The 20801-nt window shown below is 42.0% G+C and overlaps 1 protein-coding gene and 2 non-coding genes across 6 annotated transcripts; all 3 read right to left on the bottom strand.

Moving 5' to 3' along the window:
• Nucleotides 1-52: 52 nt before the first annotated feature.
• On the bottom strand, nt 53-20679 carry RPL21 (ribosomal protein L21). 4 transcript variants are annotated; one of them, XM_065050691.1, is made up of 6 exons: nt 20419-20679; nt 3986-4064; nt 3316-3377; nt 2139-2251; nt 1344-1494; nt 53-189 (listed from the first exon to the last, which is right to left on the bottom strand). In XM_065050691.1, the coding sequence occupies exons 2-6, from the start codon at nt 4050-4052 to the stop codon at nt 100-102; spliced, it is 483 nt and encodes a 160-aa protein (XP_064906763.1). In that variant the 5' UTR covers nt 4053-4064; nt 20419-20679; the 3' UTR covers nt 53-99. The 4 variants fall into 4 exon arrangements, with proteins under 4 accessions (XP_064906763.1, XP_064906760.1, XP_064906778.1 ...); XM_065050688.1 differs by lacking the exon at nt 20419-20679 and adding an exon at nt 5165-5319; XM_065050706.1 differs by lacking the exon at nt 20419-20679 and adding an exon at nt 5081-5166.
• Nucleotides 1947-2079, bottom strand: LOC135578369 (small nucleolar RNA SNORA27). Its single transcript, XR_010469883.1, has one exon. It is a non-coding gene; the product is annotated as a small nucleolar RNA SNORA27 (small nucleolar RNA).
• Nucleotides 2455-2529, bottom strand: LOC135578357 (small nucleolar RNA SNORD102). Its single transcript, XR_010469871.1, has one exon. It is a non-coding gene; the product is annotated as a small nucleolar RNA SNORD102 (small nucleolar RNA).
• Nucleotides 20680-20801: the final 122 nt, after the last annotated feature.

Here is a 20801-nt window from a genome sequence, read left to right as displayed (position 1 = left end):
TTTTCTGAAGTATCTGTTCCAAAAAAACCTAAAGGACTCAGCCACGATCACATACACTTGTCCAAAACCAGATCTTTAATTTATTTTTTTAAACGTGCATTATGCCATGAATTCGTAGGGAATTGGCTCCAGCAGCTCTGGATCCTTTCCATTAGTTCTCACAAAGTGTGCTTCTCTTGGTGGAGCAGGCTGTAAACAGAAGAAAAAAACCTCATAGCACCAAAACTCAAAAGAAACTTTATGCAGAATTCATTTTGACAACCATTTAACACATTATTATATACACATTACAGCAATTTTATCATTCCTAGTGTCTTCAAAATTTGATTCAAAGAAGAGCAGAAAGAGAATGATCTGCTAGAGAGTGTGCTTGACTCTCACCTTCTCACTGAGAAAACCTATGCTTTACCCTCTGCAATTTACTAATCCAAATTAACATGAAGTACCCTGGGGGGTACCAGAAACATACCAGAAATGTACCCTGGGGGTTCCAGAAACAACAGCCATTATCTCCTCTCTGAAGTCTAATTATTCATTCTTTTCTTAAATGGTTACAACAGAAACTCTTGCACCTGAATTCAACTAAACCAAAGACAATACTGATCCTAAAAGTCAGCCACAGCTTCTGCTGCAGACCAGCAGAAGCAGCAGCAGCATCTGTCTCCTTTTCACAGCCAAGGATACAATTTCCATCCAGGAACAGGGCATTTCTGTTCAGGCACCAAACACATCATAGTTTGAAAGCAGACACACTGCACGCTGTCAGTCTACTTTTTTAGCAGGGCCTGTTGTGACAGGACAAGTGGTAATGGTTTTAAACTGAAGTGGGGAGGATTCAGGCCAGACATCAGGAAGAATTCTTTTTACAATAAGGGTGGTGAAACACTGGCCCAGGTTGCCCAGAGAGGTGGTAGATGCCACATCCCCGCAGACATTCAAGGCCAGGCTGGACAGGGCTCTGAGCAACCTGATCTAGTTGAAGATGTCCCTGCTCATTGCAGGGGGCTGGACTAGATGACCTTTGAAGGTCCCTTCCAACCCAAACAATTCTATGATTCTATTCTTAAAAGAAAGTAACCGCCTGGAGAAGGATTGCGAACACAAGTGTGGGTGGTGGCATCAGACACCTCCAACTCAAACTCCTGATACCTGGACTTTTCATAATGCTGTAAAGCAGTTTAAGTGTGGGTTTATTTTTTCGTTTTTCAAACAGAGAGACAGAAGGAGGTCAGTTTACAGCATTAACACTTGTTTTGGAAGAAAATATTTTACTAAACTAGTTTGGTTCTAGCTGGTTGTTTTGGTGAAATGAACCAACATGTCAACTACAATAAAAATAATACCTGACGTTTCAGTTGAACCCAAATGCCTTTTTCTTTTGCTTCCTTTTTCTTCCTTTCATTCTCCTTCACACGCTGCAGAAAGCTGTCTCTGCTCTTGGAATGTTTAATATGCTCAATACGCACATTAATTCTCTTGGCAAGAATCTTGCCCCTAAGAAAGGAAATCAGTTTTTAATCTGCTGCACTTGAAAAAAGGTTAGTTCAAAGCAAGCTTTGTGGCCTTTACAGGAGTAACTCCATAAGCTTAGTTGCAGATAATATGCCTTTATAGGGCAATAACTCAATATACATTGCTGCAGATGCAGATCAGATAAAACTTACATAACTTATATTAATATATAACAATATAATGACAGTTTAGGATTAAGACTGTGCAGAACATATAATTTTAACCTTGTAGCATACAAAGATTACCACTGCACTCCATTCTAGTTCCTGGAAAAAAACCCCAAATCATCCTTTTCCAACTAAACTGTACAAAAACCCAGCTGAAAACAGCTGGATACAGCTACAAATTATTATTTTAAAAGGGCTTCAGTATCAACATGAAAATTCAGCTGAAAATCCCCATTAGGTAATATAAGTGCTGCTCATAAAAATAAAAACTGTTTCCTCTGACAGGATCCAAGTCAAATGAGCATCATTTGCTTGGGTTATAAAAAGGATATTCACTTTACCCACCTTGAACGACCAATCAAGACAATAACTGTCTAACTGGCAAAGTGAAAGGAGGGTGCAATTACAGATCAACTTTCCCAAATATGAAGTTTCAATACACAGAATTTCATTACTTACTTAACCTGCTTGTTAACAATAATGCCCACGGCGTGCTGAGTAACATTATAGACCCTTCCAGTCTTGCCATGGTAACACTTGTGGGGCATACCTTTTTGAACAGTACCCATACCCTGTTAAGAGGTAAAACAAGAATCAAGTATAAAGTTTACCTCAGAGAAAATAAAAAAAGTGCAACATCAAGGACTTTTCAGAAGTTCTTTAAAGTACGTATTTCAAATTTCTTGAGACTGATTTTAAAATATTCATTCATTAGAATTTATAACCATGCATTTTTTATCTGAAGACTACCAAATTCTGCTATGACCATTCTGGTTGCTTTCAGTGTCGGTGAAATGACTGATCACTTTGCTTTCAGCAAGCAATCACAGGAGACAATCATCATCAAGCCCCAGTGTGTCAAAAAGCGTTAATTCTGAACAGTGCAGTTCAGAAAGAGTCAAATAACAAGCAAGCAAATTAGAAGCCATCTTCTGCGTGACTGTTACGAAAACTCTGCATTTCAAATGCAACTAAAGGATTAAATGAAGCTTCCAGATTCACTACAACTTAATTTTGAAAATACAGCTGATTTTAAAGGACAAGTTCTAGAATAAGCCAAGTGATGGGAAATGCTGCTTCACTTTTTCTCCTGTATTAATATATATGACGTACCCTCACATTTATTTATTGGTTTCTAGTTTTAACATGGTTTTGCCATCACCAACTCTGTACATACTTAAGTGTAAACCTACAGTGATCTAGAGACACAGACTATCAGCTACAGCAACATAAACTATGGCTCTTCTGAATAGCAGGTGCAAATCAGGCAAAGCAAAACATCTACTAAAATGACAGCTGGAGTTGCTATGAAAGTAGTGCTGGTAGACATTATACAGCAACCTAAGTATTTAAATACAGAATCTTTCACTCTTTTCATCTCAATACAGATTAACAGAGCACAGCTAATTATTTAGATGTGTACATACATATATTAAAAAACCCATATGAAACAGCAGTGACACTGAAGTGTTACTATTGGTTCAGTAGCGTTGTCATTCCACTATTGCTTCAAGAGTGAGCAGCGGGTACTTGTGTTGACACCTGGCCCAGGTAACAAAAGACTACCTCAAGAAACTGGACACTGAAAAGCATTACGCTGCTTCAGCTTTTAATTATGTAAAACTTCAGAAAGTACCTTGATATCAACTATATCGCCCTTCTTGTAGATGCGCATATAGGTGGCCAGAGGAACAACTCCTGTTGAGAGATACAAATTTGGATACTTATGAAGCTGACAATTTCACACACACATAAAATATACATAGATTTTGCATTTGATAAAGTTTTCTTAAAAATACCTTAAATTTAAATTCCATTTCAAAAACATTAAACTCATAAATCAAGTTACCTTTTTTTTTCCCCAATTGCAATTACCTCTTCACACGCTCCCAATTTAAAAAAAAATCCAACTAAGGAAAAATTACAGCTTTAATCTCATTGCTAATGCAAAAGTTGAGAATGCGTTACAACTATTTACTACTTCATTCTGAACACAGCCGTTCTCACTGCTCATGGTTGGGCGGTAAACTGTACATTTTAAGTAACTTGACATTATTTTCTCCACCTTTGAGTTAATTTTCAAGCACTGATAAAAACTGGCATTGCTACAAGTGTGAAGAAAGTAGAATACCGATACATAAGCTGTAAGAGTTGTGAGTTCACTTGCAGGTTGTTCCACACTTTTTATCCAAAGCTGCCAGATATCCTTTGATACAAGCCATTGTTTTACAAATGCTACTTAGGGGCTGTTGACATCCAATAGGTCTGTAACCAAATGCAGTGTCCTTGCTATAAGCTATACTTACCATGCTTTCGAAACGGCCTTGAGAACATATAACGTGTCCCCCTCCTCTTTCCCTTTGTGTTCGTCATGTTGGCTAATTACTGTAAAAATTAATGCAAAGATTTTAGAATTATTAGTTCATTCACCAAAAAATTGACTGATAACATTTTCAGGCATTTCAGAAAACAAAAAATCTTTAACCCTATTCAAAATGACACTACTTCCAAATTCCTGGGTCAATTCTAGGAATGTTATTAGTTTAGACAGTCATAGAAAACAGTATTCAGAGGACCACGGGATAGGTAACTCAGGTTAGAACGAAAGCTAGTAAGTCACCTAGCTCCATCTCCTGATTCAATCAAGGTCTACTATGAGACCAGATCAGGTTGCTCAGAAGTTTGTCCAGTCAGGTCTTGAAACCCTCCAAGGATGGAGAGAAACTACTGCACAGCCCTCCTGGGCGGCCTGCTTGTTCTCATGATGAACATATTTTTCTTTATATCCAGTCTAGGCATCTCAATTTGACTTAAGCCAGTTGCCTCACACTCTGCCATGTGCCCTCATGAAGCACCAGGATCCACGTTCTCGATAATGGCTGCTGCTAGGTGCCCCCCAAAGACACCTCTGCTCCAGGCTAAGTAAGCCCAGTTCTCTCAGCCTCCCCTCACAAGGCACCCAAAAGGCAAGATCCCCACTACCAGATTTATGGCCCGCTATTACACCTGCTACAAGACACACACGCCTCAGGCGGACAACGACTGCAGCCATCAGGCACGTTAGCAAACCCGGAGCGCCACCGCAGCCGGCGGCCCCCACGGGAGCAGCTCCAGCGCCCGGCCCGCGCAGGGCCGCCCCCCAGCCCCGACATCCCGCGGCGGCCGAGAGGCCGACCGGGCCCGCCGCCACGTGCCGCCGCCTCGGCCGAGCCCCACTCCTCCGCATCTGCACCCGCTGCTGCCCCGGCGGCCGCCCCCCTCCTGCCCTCAACTGCTTCCCGGCCTGGCCCGGCCAGCCGCCCCGCACCGCGCCCTGCAGGCCGCGGCCTCCTCGCTCCCTCAGCCACGGCTCCAGCAAGGCCGTGCCACCCCCAGCCGGAGAAGGCGGCCACCCGCCGCACCGCCGGCGCGGTCGCCCGCCTTCCCGCCGCCGCCCTGAGCCGCAGAGGCACCCGAGGCCGGAGAGCGGGCCCGGCGAACCTCACCGTGCGTGCCTACAAAATGGCGGCCGGGGACGAAAGGAAAGAGGCGGCGCTGCGGCCGCCCTTAACAGCGGGGCCTCGGCGGGGCTGCCCGCGCCGCGCCTGACAGAAAGTGCTGGGAGGCGCCTATCTAGCTGCCTGAGTGATGTAACAACTAGTGCGGGGGAAGCGCTTGTGCGCTGATCGTGATAAACAACCACGGGGCTCGCCCGCAGGAGTCTGCCCCGTTGGCTAAAGCAGGGACAAATGCTGGGTTTTGTTTTCATGGCTGTGCCGTGAGGCGGGGCCAGGAGAGGTCTGACAGCGGGGGTGACGGGGAAGCGGGAGAACGAGCCGGCTGCTTGTCAGGGGTGCCGAGGAGCCGGGTCTGTGCGCAGGGGTTGGCTCGCTGTCCACAAGGAGTTGTGTTTGGTGAATAAAAATATAATCAGCCAAGAAGTTGTTTCACGACATTAAATAAGTGCAGCGAAATTGAAATTGGCGGTAATGTGAGTGTTCCCCTGCTGTGTGTCAGTCACAGCTGGAGATGCTGGTAGTCCCGGGCAGGAGACCAAGACGGGGGAATCACACCTACAGAGGGGCAAAGAGGCTGCTCGGGTTTGGGGAATTTTTAATTATTTGTAGAACTGTGTGCTGAGGCCTTTGTTTTCATAGAATGTCCTGTGTTGGACGGGGCCCACAGGGATCATAGAGTCCAACTCCTGTCCCTGCACATGACAACCCCACAGTTCACACCATGTGTCTGAGGGTGTTGTCCAGTCTCCTCTTGAACACTGTCAGGCTTTGGGCTGTGACACCTCCCTGGGGAGCCTGTTCCAGTGCTCCAGTACCCTCTGGGGGAAGAACCTTTTCCTAATGTCCAACCAAAACCTCCCGTGGCACATCTTCCTGCCATTCCCTCGGGTTCTGTCACTGGTCACTAAAGAAAAGAGTTTGGTGCCTATCCTTTCTCCTCCCCTTGTGAGGAAGCTGTAACCACCATGAGGTCTCCCCTCAGTCTTCTATTCTCAAGGCTGAACAAACCAAGTGACTTTAGCTGCTCCTCATACGGCTTTCTCTCCAAACCCTTCACCAACTTGACAGCCCTCTTCTGCACACTCCCCAGTAGCTTAATATCCTTTTTATCCTGTGTCACCCAGACCTGCACACAGTGCTCCAGGTGAGGCCGCACCAGTGCAGAGCAGAGCGGGACAATCACCTCCCTGCCCGGCTGGCAATGCTGTGCTGGATGCACACAGGACTCAAGTGGCTCTCTTGGCTGCCAAGACACACTGTTGGCTCATGTTCAATTTGCTGTCGACCCCCAGATCCATCTCTGCAGAGCTGCTTTCCAGCCTCTTGTCCCCCAGTCTCTATGTGCAGCCATGGCTGCCATGTCCCAGGTGCAAAATCCTGCACTTGCTCAGATGTTAAATGCTATCATCTCCAATTTGCATGGCAGATGTTTCCACAAAGACAAATAAAGCACAGATTCTGACCAAAGAGCCTTTAAACAGCCACAGGTTGCATCAGCTGTGTAGTGCCTGAAAACAAAGTGGACTGGTGAGCAGCTCCCAGAGCTGGGGGCCTGACTCAGTGTGTTTGTGCATCGTCAATGTTGGAGCAGCCAGGAATTGTCATGGGAAGCTGATGGCAGGCAGGAGCAAGGCAAAGGAGGGCCTCCCTCCCTCCCCCGAGCTAAACGCGCAGGGACAATTCAAAACTTGTCTCAGCGGGAAGCTGCCCTACTGCAGGAATTTTTGTTTTGAATGAAAGAAGCACTTATTTAATTTAGGGGAGGGATGATTACTTAAAGTGGCAGATAAAAACATGTTTGATCCTCTGAATAGCTTCATAGTTCTTGTAATGTTGTTTTGCAAAACTTAAGCAATTCTATCAGCATTTTAAAGCTAGTTTAATATTTATAGATTGCAAGAATGGATATGTAGGATTAAATACACTATCAGGTTCTGCTTGCAAAGCCAGCTGGCAGGGCATGTTATGACAGAGGCCATGTCTCCACGCTAAATCCCTTGGAGTAAAGTGTTATGTTCAGAAAAAGTGTGCCTGTATTTGAGGTCTGCACCATGAAAAATCTAGAATTTACAGCACCTGATATCTCTGCAGAGAAAATCTGTATCATTTAATATGCATTCACCATTGGTTTCCAAGCATGAAGATAGCTACGAGCCTGAACAGCTCTTAGGTGAGGAAGCACGTTTGCAACAGGTACAGAGATTTCAGGGAGGATATAAAGCAAATACAGGAAGCCAAATCCTAAAAGGCATTATTGAATAAAGGAAGGTAGGCATTTTCAGTGAGCTGAACTCCTTAGTCTTGCTAGTGATTTACATAGAGGGCAGATTGTCTCCACATCAAGCAAGAAAGAATGGGGAAGAAACTCCACATGTTGAAACTCATGTCCACATATAGAGCATGTAAGTGTAATTCATAAGGGAGCAGTAACCATGAACTTAATTGAACTCTGTCTTATTTGGGGCCAAGTAAGACATTCAGGAGTTGCTACATTTTTTTTCCTGAATAAATTGCATGAGAGGTTTATTCAAAATTTAAATAATGTTTTTGTTCATAAAATTTACCTTGATTAGCACACTCTCAGGATCCTTCTTTAGCTCAACATTTCAAAGAAACAACCATGTTTCACAGTTTATCTCCATTGAATCATTCGCTGGCCATGCTGTCTGGGTCTGATCCAGAAGTACATCCTGTCTATCAGCATTTGATACATGGTTTCCCAAATCTGTGGCCTGCTGAGCACTTCAAAGGCAGAGCCTTTGTACATTGTTCACAAAAGGATTTCTCAATAGTGTCTGTCTCCAGCAGATAAAGGTGCACAAATTGTGGGGTGAGATCTGATCTGGAAATGAGCTAGCAGCCAAGCAGATGTTGGGGAGACCTGCAGCTCTTCATTCCAGCCTGCAGGTGCTTCCCTTACTGCCCTGTGTCCTCCCCTCAGAAGCCCAGCCTAAACTGCTCTTCCTTCATCAAACTGCAGTTGTACGATGCAGACTCCAGTTTCTCCTGGGCTGCACAGCAAATACCACATCTGGTCCTGCTTCAGAAACACCACATCCTCAAGATTGGGCTGGACGCAAGCGGCAACACCCAGTTTAACATGAAGATCTAAAACCTCGTGAAGGTCCAAGGCTAGTGGAGCACCCATTAATGTACTCTGGAAACCTTACTACACTGCAGCAGACTGAATTTCTCTCCTACTCTCCCTGGCTTGGAGGTAGAGCAAGAGAGGGAAAGCAGCTTCAATGGGAGCCAATTCAAATTTGCTGGGGAAAGGAGCTTGAAAGGGAGGGCTTATTAGAAGTCCAAGGCATGGGGACTAGATCAACATCACTTTGTTTTTGGAGTGGAAAGTACCATGCAAAAAAACATTTCCAGTCCCCAAGCTCCCATAATTACAATTCTGGCATCTTCTCTGGTAGAGCCCCATTTTGTTTCTGATGCTGCTCTGCAGCATCTGTCTGGACAACAGCTCTCTCTAAAGAATAAATGTGCTGTGATGGCTCTGTACATGGGGCTGTCAGGAGTTCTCCACTGAAATTTTAATGCACAGTGGGATCTGGCTCGCTCCCATGCTCAGAGGACCAAGTGATACACACAGAGATCTCAAGTGTGACATTCCATTTGTGTTAGGTTATTCAGCAGAGCTGTGGAAGGAATTTAAATTAACGAGAGTTTGTAAAGGGCTTTGAGGTGAAAAATGAAAAATATTCTCCTTCAGTAGGGTGCAAGTCTCCCGTATCTCACATAATGCATTCATTAAACAAAAAAAAGAGATAGCTGATCATGGCTGGAGCAAAATTTTAACAGAAATCACTGAGAATAGGTGTTGAATAACGAGGATTTAAATCTGCAGTTCCTCTTTTGATAATCCTGCAAAACCAAAAGTGCATATTGAAAATCAAGATTGTGAAGCTAATTGGTTACCCCATGGCAGGCTCCCGTCCATAGAAGTGCAGCATCTACCCTGTGCTTTTGATCAAAAAGTTACTGACCAAAGTCATCTGTCACCTCATAAGTTGACCCTGTTGTGCCCATTGTTCACTCTTTCCAAAAGGATCATGTTACGTGGCATCTCAGAGTCCCGTGTCTGTCCCCTTTCATGGTCTCTTTAGCTTCCTGATGATTCTAGCTCAAACGACCTTTTTATTTCTGGTAGTCAGTTCAACCCATCAACCATGAAACCCATTCTGTAACCATAAGCCTGAGCCTAGTTTCATGGCAGTTAAAATCAGCAAGACTTGTGTCTGAGCAACCAGCTACCTCCCAAAAATGACAGTACAAACTCTCTGAACAGGCTCTGCAGAATCACGCAAGTGCCAGGACAGGTGGCTGGACCAAGCTGCATGGGCAGTGAGGTGCTTCATGGAGAGAGGAGCAGAAAATAATGACAGTGTGCCTTCGAGGGAAATAACAGGGCAAAAACCATAGACCAGAATCGTGATGGGGCCCAGTACATCACACGTGGGTGAAAGTTTTCATTACACTAATGTTACTTATACATTAATTGCTAATTTGAAATGTTAGTAGATGCACGTAGATTGATACTGAGGCCAAAAAAATGGCCTTTTTTTCAATCATTATCTCGACTGCCACACAACATCTGAAATACTGAACAAGTTCTGTCATTCAACTGCTTATTTGAATACCATGGCATTCTACTTGTGTATGTACTTGAGGGAACGTTGCACTAGTGACCATACAGTAATCATCAGGGACTTTCATGGAACCTGTTGTGTAACTGTGATCAGCTTCTCACGGGTGCCAAATAACATAATCCATTTGACAAACTTCATTTCAAAAAGAATTAATGTCCTTTCCCCTCCTTACTAACGGAGTGGCTTCTCAGGAAACTGTTTTCATTAAAGCAGTGTTTTCTCAAACTTCTTGTGTTACTGAGGCCACCCATCTCTGTGTAACCTCTCTCGAGTCCAACCCAGCGAGCCAGGAACAAGCAGCTCCTCACATAATCAGCATCAGCTTCGCTGTGTATTTAATTGTTTTGACTAAAGGTGATGAGCCACTCGTTGGCTGGCACAGCTGGTAATTACAGATACGTTTTGCTCCTCTGTCACAGAGGAACTGAGCTGCTGCCAGTAGTAAATCTACATAATGTGGGTATTTTTGTGGGAATTTTCTTTTGATAATGTATTAAATATAAGTGTAGAATTAATATTATAATATATTTTAAAACCCTTGATCTTTCACAATCCCCCTTAAGCCCTTCACTAGCCCTCTTGGGAACTATTAACTACACTTTAAGAAATAACTGGCTTAATGATTAGGAACATACTGCTATTTTCTGTTCATTTGTTGATGTCTGATCTTACGTGTACTTCTAGCTGGAAGAACAACAATGCTTGCCCTTTTTCTTTTTCTGTAATTATTTACACAGAAGAATGATACTCTCTTTACGCATCCATTTTACAAAGCTAAATAACATGGGCTCTTGGAGCCTCCAGACACACAGCAGGCTCTGTGCATTTGCTCCCATTCCCACACCTCCCTTGAGTATCAGGGATCAGATGTGTACACAGCAGTCCCAGCTTACTCACCGTGCACCCATTATTTCTGAGACACTTCCTGTTATTACAGTCCACAAAACATGAAGCTCCTGGGGTTGATTTTTTTTTCTTCTGTGTCTGTAAATGTTTCAGTGCTTGTCCTTAACCTGATAGCTAGGAACTAGGAGACTTTTTTTTTTTTTTAATCTAACACTCATGCAACGGCAAGTGTCTCAGTGATTTCAGTGGCACAAAGCCAGTTCTTATGTGTTACTGATTTTGCTCAGGCAAAACTTGCAGTATCTTCAAAGAATTTTTGTCTATAAGGAATAAATGGGATAGAATTGACCTTTAATCACTTTAAAATAGATTGGCTAAAATAAGTACACCCTAGGAAAAACTGCAGACTGGCAAGGGCCAGGCTTACTTGACCTTTTCCTTATCTGATTTCTAGCATGTGACTATCCTATTCACTAGAAGGTATAGTTTTAACAGAAGCTCAACCTATGCCAATTGGTTTTTCAAGACAGGCCTAGCTTTGTATGGCAAAGAGATTTAGTTTTAAGTAGATCTGAATAAGCTTGGCTGCTGAAACGTAATACCTGGTGTAAAGTATCACAAATATAGGAACAATTTATTGTGATGGTACACTGAGTTTGAACTGATGAAATCTCACTGAAACTATATTACAAAACAATATTTTGGTGCTGATCCTCAGGTGAGTTTGCAGATGATTGTTGGGAGCCATCGAATCACTGGAGCGCAGGGCTGCTATTGAGAGGAACTGAGACAGGTGGAAGACATAGGCTGACAGGAACCTTGAAGTTCGGGACAGGCAAACACAAAGTCCTGCACTTCGGTTGGAATAACCCCATGCAACAGGACAGGCTGAGGGATGGCTGTAAGGAAAGGGGCTTTGCTGAAAAGGACCTGAGGGTCCTGGTGGACAACAGCAATATGCCCTTGCTGCAAAGTCAGCCACATCCAGGACTGAATTAGCAAGAGGTCAGCCAGCAGGGCAAGGGATTTTCCCTCTCCATTTGGCATTTGTGAGACCACTTCTGGAGTATGTGTCCTGTTCTGGGCTCTCCAGGACACAAAAGACATGGATGTAATGGAGCAAGTCCAGTGGAAGGCCACCAAGATGGTCACAGGGCTGAAACACAGAGACAGAAGGACAGAAGCTGAAAAAGCTGGGTTTGCTCAGCGGTCAGAGAAGAAAGAAATCTGGTACCTCTCTTCTGCTGTCTCATGGGAGGGTGCAGAGAAGATGGAGACATCTCACAGGGGTGCACAGTAGAAGAACAAGAGGCAATGGACAGACCTTAGAACATGGGAGATTTATGTCTCAAGATAATGAAATGTTTTTTAATGTAAAGGTGGTCAAAAACTCAACTAGGTTGCTCAGAGAGATGGTAGAATTTACATCCTTGGAGCTCTTTAAAACTCAGTGTGGCCCTGAGCAACCTGATTGGACCTGCTTTGTTTTGTTTTAAGTCGAGTGCAACTTCTTAACATCAGGTGCTGTAGTTTAAAAAGGCAACATGCCTGGCGGATGCAACAGCATAAAGTAAAAACGTGGGTGGAATCATTCTCTACTCTATAAATACTCCATGGCATTGTATTAGCATATTGGTATCTGAGGTAGCCATTTGTATTTCTCATTTATTGTTCTAATCAGACCCATTAACATCATCATTTTTAATTGCTTACAAAATGGCAAAGAACCTTGCTGGAAGGAAAGGGCTATATAAAATACTACTAGTTTTATTTCAAGTAAAGAAATGTTTTCTACATAATGTTAGCTGAATTCCAGTAAGCACAAATTTAAATGTATATTTTAACTATGACAAATTAAATTTGTTTTTCTGTATGAATGAAGAAAAAGTAGAATGTTTATCATTTTAATAGTGCTACAAAATGCTCTTTTTAATAACGCATGAAGTAACTGGAGTTATTGCAAACTCAAGTACTGAGCAGATTGTAATATCTTTCAATAAACATTATTGTCTTGCTCTAGTTGTTTCTTCCTGATGCTGAAATAAAATCCCATCCTCCCTTCATAACCTCTTCTTGAAAGAAATTCTAATAAGAATCAAATACGGAAGCTACAGGAATAAGAAGCACACTGTTCTCTGCATTAAAGCACTTCACATATGATTGTAATTCCAATGACATATTCTTTCCTAGGTGCTTTAGCAGGGTTTGAATTTGTGGTCAGAAAGCATCAACCTTCACTGAGTGATTTGCTTTTCACAGGGCACCCTCTTTCCAAAATGGGAAATGGTCTGTAGCTTCTGCAGTCTTACCCATACCAGTATCTTAAATGATGAACCTGAGACAGACCCCATGTCATCACAAGGTATAGGTGCTTTAAAATAATTGCGTTTTTTTAAAGTATGTGTGCTTTTATCTTCATCGTGTTTTGAACATATTCAGTCCTGCCATCTCAGTTTTCAGTTTTCTAGCTTATTGAACCAGAAACTTGTTATAATAAGCAAAAGGTGAATTTCTCAAGTAATCTTCATCACCTGAACCAAGGAACTGTGGTTGCAAGGGAACTATCAAATATCACAAGGCTTGCGATAAAATAATGAGAGCTGGCTATGCTCTGACAACCCCTGTCAATGAGACAACAACAGCTGCTCTGAACAAATACTACAGCCAGAAAAGAACAAATTGATGGTCAGTCGAGAAGTGAAACAGAGAATTAACAAAGGATAAACTTGTCCAAGCTATGACCAACCGAGGATAAACTAGACCAGCTTTCCTGTATGTATAGTAGGAATAATAGCGACTATTTAGGAAGCAGGGTTATTGTTAAGGATCGATTCATTAATATTCGTGAAATGCTGTGGAGTCCTTCATGGAATATGCAAAGTAGTAATGTGAACTAATTAGCCTATGTGCTGCTCCGAGGCAGCCACAGCTTATCCAAGGGAGTGAGGCAGTGCAGGTGAAGGGGCAAAACAGGGAAAAACAAATAGAGGGCAAATGGCAAGAGGAGATGCTGCATGGGGGGAAGAGGAAATGAAACTGCAGGGCAAATGGAAGGAGGAAATGAGGCCATATGGGACAGAGACGTGATGCCTGGGTTACTGCTGTATAAAGACACAGGGAACAAATCCACATGAAATTGAGCTTTATTAGTTCTGCTGTTCATGTAATAACCTGTGGTTGTTTGTTTAGGGTTGGGGTTTTTGTTTGTTGTTTTTTTGTTTGTGTGGTTTGTTGTTGTTGTTTTTAGAAAAAAATAAGTATAACCACAGAAAAACAAATATAACCAGATGGGAGTATTTAACCAACCATCTGTGAGTACAGAGGGGAACTGTGGGTTTTCCAGGGTCTAATCTTCCAAGAGAAGAAATCAAGATCATTCTACTTCTGTATTGCTGACAAAGAGAGCATTGTTTGAGAACTGATTGCAACATGCACTTCAACAATAGCTTTAGATCAGCGGAAGCCCAAAATATTGCTAACTGTGACATATGTTTCGATTAGAACAAAAATAATTAACCACCCATTAGTGCCATGAAAAACACAGGCTATTAACAGTAAATACTCTTTAGCAATTTTATTATCTCCACAAAGCTGTTTCCAGTATTTTTTCTACCTCTTACTGATATTTTTTTTCTGCTGCATAGCTATGTGCATGCTGTTTTACATATTCCTCCTCAGCTTCCTTTTTATCTCGGCGCTGTAGAGAACTGATTAGTGGGGGAAACTGTAACGATACAAAGACTCTTCACCTGGAGGCTGCCTGTTGTCATATTGTGCGTCACTGTTGTTATTACATGACAGCTAATCTTGCTCTTGGAGAGCTGCTGCAAAGATCACAAAAATACTATCTTGCTGACTGCAGTGGGAAGATTTGCTTGGTATTTGGGTAGAGAACATAGAGACTGAAGAAGCGTCCTGTACTTCTCACCTCTAGTAATCACTTTTCCAAGTGAGTTTTGTGACTCTTGAGGTTTTCATATTGAGGATAAACTGGAGTTACCGAGACAACAGTTTCTCTGGTGCCTGTGTCAAGGATCAAATCTATTATTTTTTTTAATACAAGTTTCTATTATTGAATGTATTTCATTACAATATTAAACAACCTTATTTCTAAACATCCTTGTGGTCCCATCTCTCCACAAGATTCTGTTCAGAACAATGTCAAAAAGCACAGTTATTGTTTTCATGTTTAGCTCATGTCCTTTCATATCGAGATCATTTCTCTTGTGGAATACACTGACATCTTTCAAGAGAGTTACCATTTTATAAATAGACTCTTTTTCTAAGAACTAGAACTTTATTTTCAGTTAGAATTCCACCTGCATTTAAGAGCAGATTCAAACAGCAATAACAGCTTGGAAATCTATTGTTCTTTTCAACACGACTAAATTCTTATATTTTACAGACTCACTGGACATCTCACTTAACTGATGTATATTTTAAGTGTTGTTGGCAGAAATTTGTATTCAGTTTAGTAGTGTAATTTTTTTAATTTTCTCTTTTAACTTTTCAGATGCTCATAATCCTTTGTGTAATAACAGGTTCATTGTTTGCCAGCTATGTATTTATGGCAAGATGCCCAGTATCAGCTGAGCTGTGAAGATGAAAGTATCAAAATATCCCCATTTGTCAACTCTGCAAGAAACAAACTTTACCCTCTGCTTAAAACAAAACAAAACAGCAAAACAACCCCACAACCACATATGAACAAAAAACATCCTTACTGAGGAAAGCTTTGGTCTTCTGAAATTAGTGTATAAGAAATAATCATAATGAGCAAATTTTATTCAGAGACCTCTCACCTAATTTATCCTGTTTAGAAATTTGGTCTAATAATAATTATTTCTCACAACTCTTTGTAAAATGCTTTGAGATTTACTGATAAAAAGTGCTAAGGAATAAAATATTTATCTATTGCATAATTATAGTTTGTATAGTTTTCTGTGACAATAAATCATTAATATTAATGTCTTGTATATTATTTTAACTAAGACTGAATTTATTCTTTTGAAACTATGAATAAAATGTATCACTTGTTTAACCACTTGCTCAGATCTCCCCATATCCAGCTAGTCTACCATCACTCTCTTGTCATGGCTCCCTGACAGCATGTACAACTCTTATGAAAACAGTTGTATTTTCTGAAAATGTATAATCAACATAATTTACAAAGATTAATTTACTAATATAGATACTAAACTGTCTGTCAGTCGATACAAGATGGTTTGATATAACTTTCCAAATATATTTCCTGTTCGTCTCTTCTGTTCCCAATAAAGATCCAATTTCACTCACATAATGTGTTAAGATTCCAGTTTGCATAATTTGATTCAGCTCCAGGTTTTCTTGGAATTATCAAATAACAAGTTAGGGAAAAATTATTTTATGTCTTGCCCTCCATTACCTCATAGCAGAAATCCTGCAACACCTGTTGCCCATAAGGTGAGGTGTATTTCCATAGCAGGGTTGGTTAATCTATTGTGAGCATACTGGGTGACCTTCACTGCGCTACACGTCAATAACGATCCAGGTGGTGAATTCAGATGGTTTTGTTGCAAGGAATAAGCCCCCCTGCTATTATGTCTGGATCCAAATTTAAGGGTTTCCAAAAGAAGTGAAGTGGTGTATATATACACAAAAAGTAACATGTTCTGACCTCAGATCTGACTCTGCTATAATCCAAAGCTTGGACTAGAGACCTTCAGAGGCCCTGTCCAACCTGAATTTCCCTATGGTCCTGTTATGCTGTGATTTCACAACCATACTGTGTATGAGTCCAACAACAGATGTGGTATGTCTGCATTCAGATACTGCAGCAACAGTCCGACCAGTTGGTGGTTTGACTGGTTAGCAGAGTGGTAAATAGATTCATGGGACCAACTCTGTTGTCGAGCAACATTAATAAAAAACTGACATGTCCCAGACTCAGCAGAACCATCTGTAGCCACACATAGATGATACAGGCACAAACATACCTGTACCATGCCTACTCTTCAATTTCTAAAGCAAACTTACCCACACACCCTAGAGTAAGCTGGGCTCCTGCCAAACCACAAGATTATGAAACAAGGAGAGGCACAGAGCGAGAAGCAACAGTTCACACTCATTATATTTTCTTTTTGATCCACTGTGTCTGTTTTTGCCCCTGTACATTTGGTGTATAAGTTCTTCAGAAGATAAAACAGGACTTTCTTACATAGTGACTAAAGAAGCAAAGGGCTCTGGCCTCTGACTTGCATTTCTAGGTGTTAGGTAATTCAAATACTATGTAATAACAACAACTACATGCTCTGAGAGACTTTTAGAGCAGGGAATTAAATCTATCTGTTCAACTAATGTACTTCTATGAGAAAAGCATCTCTTCTTTAACTGAAGCCCTTAGGAGATACTGAATGTGCCATTTATCTTGGCAGCATATTCCAACCATTAATATCTTCCACTGTTAAAAAGTGTGTGTAGTTTCTAACTCAAATTTGTTTGATTTCAGTTTATGGATATTTTTTCTTGTTGCACCTCCCACTGTGCAAGATTACAGATCACTGTAGCTATCTTCCTGCTTTCTTTTTGATAAGCCAAACAGATTGTGCTCTTGAAGTGCAAAGAATTTTCTTCAGCCTCAAATAATTTCTCAGCATTCTTTTGACACCAAGGACACCAGAGGCTAGCATAGTATGACCACAAAACTCTCGCAATGCCATATGTAGAAGAAAAATAATGTCTCTTCCTACTTGCATATCCCTGGTTATATAGTCAAAGATTCCATTATTAAGTTAAACCACAGCATTAGAATGGAAATTAATGTTTGCTGTCCTGGGCACTGTGAACTCTTAATTTCTTTTCAGCCACTGTTCTCTACAACACAGCCCCTCATCTCTGCAGACATGACCTGCTCACTATGCTTTTAAGTAACTCTACTTATGCCTGTATTAAACCACACTGTATCTGAATGGGATGAATTTACCAAACAATACAGGTCTTAAGATAACCTCAGCCTAAATTTAATTTCCCATTTAGCCGCTCTTTTCACAGCACATCAGTTTTGCTTTCTCATTGCTGAAAATACTCATACATTTATTTGTTTTTCTCAGTATTAGGATCCTAGTGCTTTCCTGCCAACTTTCCTGAGCAACTTTACCCTTTGGAGCTGCCATTCAGTGGATTCCACCTACCAGTTTCCTAGAAAAAAATTATTTGTTCCCCTAAAGTCAGGCAGGGTCTGTAGTCTGCTGCTCTCCTTCCTCAGCCCCCACAGGATCATGAACTCCACTCCTCCATCACTACAGCCCTGGCTTGGATAACCAAGCCAGTGACTACCACATCCCCCAGTTCTTCCTTATTAGTGGAGAGCAGATCCAGCTGCCAGTCACCCCGGTTGACCCAGCCAGTATTAAGAAGTTCTTCTTGATGCCTTTTAGAAATGTCCTTGACTGTTGGCATTCTGACGTGTGCTTGTAGTGGATGTCAGGGAGGCTGAAATTCCCCCAACACTCAGGATGTCTGTCCAGGAGACTTGTTCCTAGTTGAAGTTCTCCTCAGCAGGTGGCCTGGCCAGTTGGCAAAGATGCTCGTTACATTTTGTCAGGTGGATCTTGCCTCTCCTCAGCGATACAAGAGATGACTGACAAATTTTCTCAGACAGCATTAGTTACCATTCTGATCTACATGTGTTATGGTGACTCTGGAACTGCTTTCAAAGCTCTGTCTCCTCAAGAGTACACAAACACATGCACTATTCTGGTCCAGCCACCCTTTTTCCTTAACTGGTCAAATACATAGACCATTTTTATTTGTTAGTAGTTCCAATATCCTCAAGGGGCTAAATGATGACAATTAAGTGATAATTTCCTGTTGTCTTACTTGTTTCCTCATAGTTTATCTCATTTTAATGGTCAATGGTATAGAAGGTGTTTCTGTATTTCCCTTCATTCTATGCAACAAGAGTTCAGTTTGCTCATAACACAGCACCTCACATAGCATTTAAAAAATATCAGTCTCTCTGTGTGCTACTAATTTAGCATCTTCTCAGCTCCTCTGCTTAGTCTCCAGCCATGATTAGCTCACACCTGTCAGATGCCGGCCAGCATAGCCTTACATTCCCCTCTCTTTTAAAAATGTGGCCCAATATTGCACAATATATAAATTTTCCCTTGGAATCACAGACAGAAAGAACACTTCACACTAAGAATATTTTGCCTTCTTTCTCTAGTTTGTGGGCAGGAAGAAACTTCAAGGCAATCTCTGACCTTCTGTTTGAGTGCTTTTCATGATTCCTGCAGTTTTCTACAGCCTGTATGGTTTCACTTGGTGCCACATAATTGTTTCCAAACCTAATTATCTCCTAGCTAATCTTATAAGCCTCTGCAACAGTGCAATTGCTTTTTGTGTTTTTGCTTTAGGGAGGCAGCATGCTGTCATAGTTTCCTCATGTCATTTTTTAAAGACTTCGTCCACTCTGGATTGTACAGGGGTATCTCTTGTAGCATGTTCTGATTAACACTGTCATGAATCGTATTACAGATATATCTTGCTGCTTTGTATTTCAGTAGATGAACTGCTGGATATCTGAAGGTTTGACACTTCTAGCCAGCCAAATACTCATTCTTGCTTTTTTGCGCATAAATGGCCAATCCACTTCTTTTGTTTCTATTCTTTCTCATTCTCCTGATGCTGTCCTCCCCCATGGTTTCTGTAGCAACAGTTTCTGAATGTAGTCATCCAAGAGGCATTCATTTTCTCAAATACTATACTTTTGAAATAAACACTCCTTGACCACAGATATTATATAAAAGAATTGCTTGAGGATATTTCAGGTTACACTACAATTCAGTTAGAAGACTTTGTGAATTCATATTCTTTATGTTTCAGCTGAAGGAGAATTTACTATTTCTGTTATGTTTATTTCTGAAGATCATAGAAAGCATCATGATGTATAGTTATTAAAATATCTTTTTTTACAGTGAAAGGAGGCATTTATGATCTAGGCCTTATACGCAGAGACGTTATTCTTTATGATAAAGCATCTTGATCTCCTAGATATTTCCTATATATGAAAAAAAGACTGGGTGGGACATTCCACGCCAGGTGCTGGAACAAGCTGCCCAGGGAACTGGCCGAGTCACCACACCTGGAGGTGTTCAAAAAGCTTGTGTCTGTGGTGCTTAGGGACATGGTTTAATGGTGGACTTGGCAGTGTTAGGTTTATGGTTGGAATCTATGATCTTAAAGGTCTTTTCCAACTTAAATAACTTTATGATTCTATATCTTAGCTAACTCTACGCTTCTGTTATGCGGACATCAACACCTTGAACAAGTCATCCAGATTTCTGTTACAGACTGTGGACAAACAGGCACATCTAGATGATTCATCTAATTCCCAACTAGACACCTCAAGTAGTTGATAAAAATGACTGCTCTACAAACCAGATTAATTTTCCAAGATGTCTGAGACTGGGGCATACAAATCCCACACTCACAGAAACCAAAGAACCGGTAATGAGATGAAGCAGGAAAAAGAAGAGAGAAATTAATAGGCACATGCCTCTCCCTGTCACCCTGTTCTTGGGAGGGACCCCACGGGAATAGCTTCAACAAAACAACCACTATTCTGACGTTACGTGACTTTGAAGTTAGCCTGGCGTTAGAGCGACTAAGTTAACAGAAGGCAAAAGTTTCCTTAGTTATGTTTTTTAATATGCTTTTATCGTTTGTTTATGAATTACACCTATTCACCGCCCTCACCTCTCCAGGCCGCAGTGGAACTCTTTCCGTGGAAGCAGCTCGACACTTGCAGTAAGGAAAAATCCGCCAACCTCACCAGCTCTTCCACCGTCACCACTCACCCACGGGCGGCCCGTTACATTTCAACTCCAGGGCCCCAAAAAGAATAAAAAGAACAATAAAGCCGAAGCGCTGGGTGCAGCACAACCCGCCCTCACACCAGGCCCCGCACGCACCGCCCCCGCCTTTTCAAACGGCCCTGCGCGGGCCACCGCCCCGCCCCCTCCGCGCCGCGCATGTCTGTTCGGCGGCGCCCGCCAGCCGGGGGGGCGGGGCTGGGTCCGGATCGGAGCTGGCCGGTGGGCGGGGCGCGGGAGCGGGGCGTGAGGCGGCGCCGAGGCTGA

The sequence above is a fragment of the Columba livia genome, chromosome 1 (genome assembly GCF_036013475.1).
Source record: "Columba livia isolate bColLiv1 breed racing homer chromosome 1, bColLiv1.pat.W.v2, whole genome shotgun sequence".
Lineage (NCBI taxonomy): Eukaryota > Metazoa > Chordata > Aves > Columbiformes > Columbidae > Columba > Columba livia.
The sequence above is the reverse complement of the archived record's forward strand: the minus strand, read 5'-3'. Positions and strand labels throughout refer to the sequence as shown.

Coding starts and splice junctions, on each gene's coding strand:
- RPL21 (XM_065050691.1), bottom strand. CDS start 4,052: ATGACGAACACAAAGGGAAAGAGGAGGGGGACACGTTATATGTTCTCA. Junction 1,495..2,138: donor ATTGTTAACAAGCAGGTTAA/GTAAGTAATGAA, acceptor TTCCTTTCTTAG/GGGCAAGATTCTTGCCAAGA. Junction 190..1,343: donor GGGTTCAACTGAAACGTCAG/GTATTATTTTTA, acceptor TTCTGTTTACAG/CCTGCTCCACCAAGAGAAGC.